At 44.0% G+C, this 1,494-nt stretch overlaps 1 protein-coding gene across 1 annotated transcript in view; it reads left to right on the forward strand.

Annotated features, from left to right (window-relative positions):
* Nucleotides 1-1,217, forward strand: part of LOC104537474 (dedicator of cytokinesis protein 10-like) — a 22,952-nt gene extending 21,735 nt beyond the window's left edge. The window contains exon 13 of the mRNA XM_010180369.1: nucleotides 1,092-1,217. Coding sequence (XP_010178671.1) covers nucleotides 1,092-1,211 — 120 coding nt within the window. The 3' untranslated portion in view covers nucleotides 1,212-1,217. The remainder of the gene's footprint in view (nucleotides 1-1,091) is intronic.
* The last annotated feature ends 277 nt before the right edge of the window (nucleotides 1,218-1,494 follow it).

Consider the following 1,494-nt stretch of genomic DNA (forward strand, 5'->3'; position numbering starts at 1 on the left):
GAGTGTTGCCTCAGAGAAATCACGTGCTGTAAATTGTGGCTGAAACGTTTATCTGAGTTGGAAAGCTTGAGGCTCTGTTGTAACTGTGCTGTGTGCTTGACACCAGTAAGATCTGCCATCTTTCCCATTGTCATATTCAAGAAGGTTGTGTTTGCTCACACACTTACAGTGACTTTTTCATCACGATATGTTTTTCTCTTTTTTGTTCTTTTTTTGTTGTTGTTTTTCTTTTCTGACAGCTCTGTCATGGTCGTTGCTTATACAGCTTCTCTTCTTCCCTGTCTAACATTTCCCTCAATACTATAGCCAAAAGTGGTATGTTCATTTTTCTTACATCTATTTTTTCTTTTACTGTCACGTACTTCTCTCACTTGCTGTTTTTTTCTTGATATGTTTGTTTAGTTTCATGTCTAATGACTGTCTTGCTCAGGGAGTTTAAAAATAAAAAAGACAAGGTGCATGTGTGGTTTATTGTCTATGAGCAGCGTTGAGACGCTTGTTCTTTAGGATGCTAGTCATGAACTTGGGGCAGTTGGGCAGCTTGACAAGAGCCAAAAGCATGTGCCAGTAGTAGCAAAAGTGGCCAGATGGAGGGCCAGGAGCAAGGGTAGAAGTCTCCCTTGTCCCGTGAGCCTACATGTAGGACAGGGCAGCGCAAGCTTTTCCCACTGCCCTTGCCGAAGGGTGCAGCTCTGCCCACAGCCTCAGCCTGAATTGGGCAGAGCTGGGGGCAGTCTGTGCCATGGTCAGTAAGTGCTTGTGCAGGTGTCTGCTGAGTTTATACAACGTAGGTGACTTCTCAGTTGTGTTTGTATGAGGACTGTTACAGAAACACAGCTCAGGGAACCCCACGAAGCTCCACGTGGCAGAAGCTGGTGACCCTTCCCAGCCCCATTTATTCCTCCAGCTTGCTGCAGCCTCCGGTTGCTTCTGGGTCCTCAGGCAAAGGTCCTTTTCCTCTGCCAGATCCTTGGCATCATTGTGTAATTAACAAAAAATGGGAAATCCTTGGTTAGACAATGAACACTTCAGACACCAAACTATTCAGATCTCTCTCACTGTTGCATATATTTTCCTTCTCTTACGAAAAGATTGCATACAAGGAGGACTCAGCAAAGCAGCAAGGAATGGAGCGCACTTATTCACGAGTCATCAATAGAGCCAGCTCATCCGTGCCAGCAGCAACCGCCCCAGCAAATCCTGATGCTTGACTGCGGCGTGGGGAAGACCTGGACTCGCTGGGGGGTTTTTGTTGTTCAATCTTCATTTTGATTTGGTTTGGTTTGGTTTTTTATCCTTTCGGGTTAATAGTACTGAAACTTAATTCAACCATGGACAATGCCAGGCAAAGGATCTGTGGGTTATGATTTTAATTTATTGGAAGTCTTCATGGTGTTATTTTTTAAAACTCCAAGCTTGATTTTTTTTTTGCCTGCCCCAATATTTGCACATTCCTTACCCTTTTTTTTTTTTTAAGCAGCCTTTATTAAGCCA

Source organism: Mesitornis unicolor, unplaced genomic scaffold (genome assembly GCF_000695765.1).
Source record: "Mesitornis unicolor isolate BGI_N332 unplaced genomic scaffold, ASM69576v1 scaffold2723, whole genome shotgun sequence".
Classification (NCBI taxonomy): domain Eukaryota; kingdom Metazoa; phylum Chordata; class Aves; order Mesitornithiformes; family Mesitornithidae; genus Mesitornis; species Mesitornis unicolor.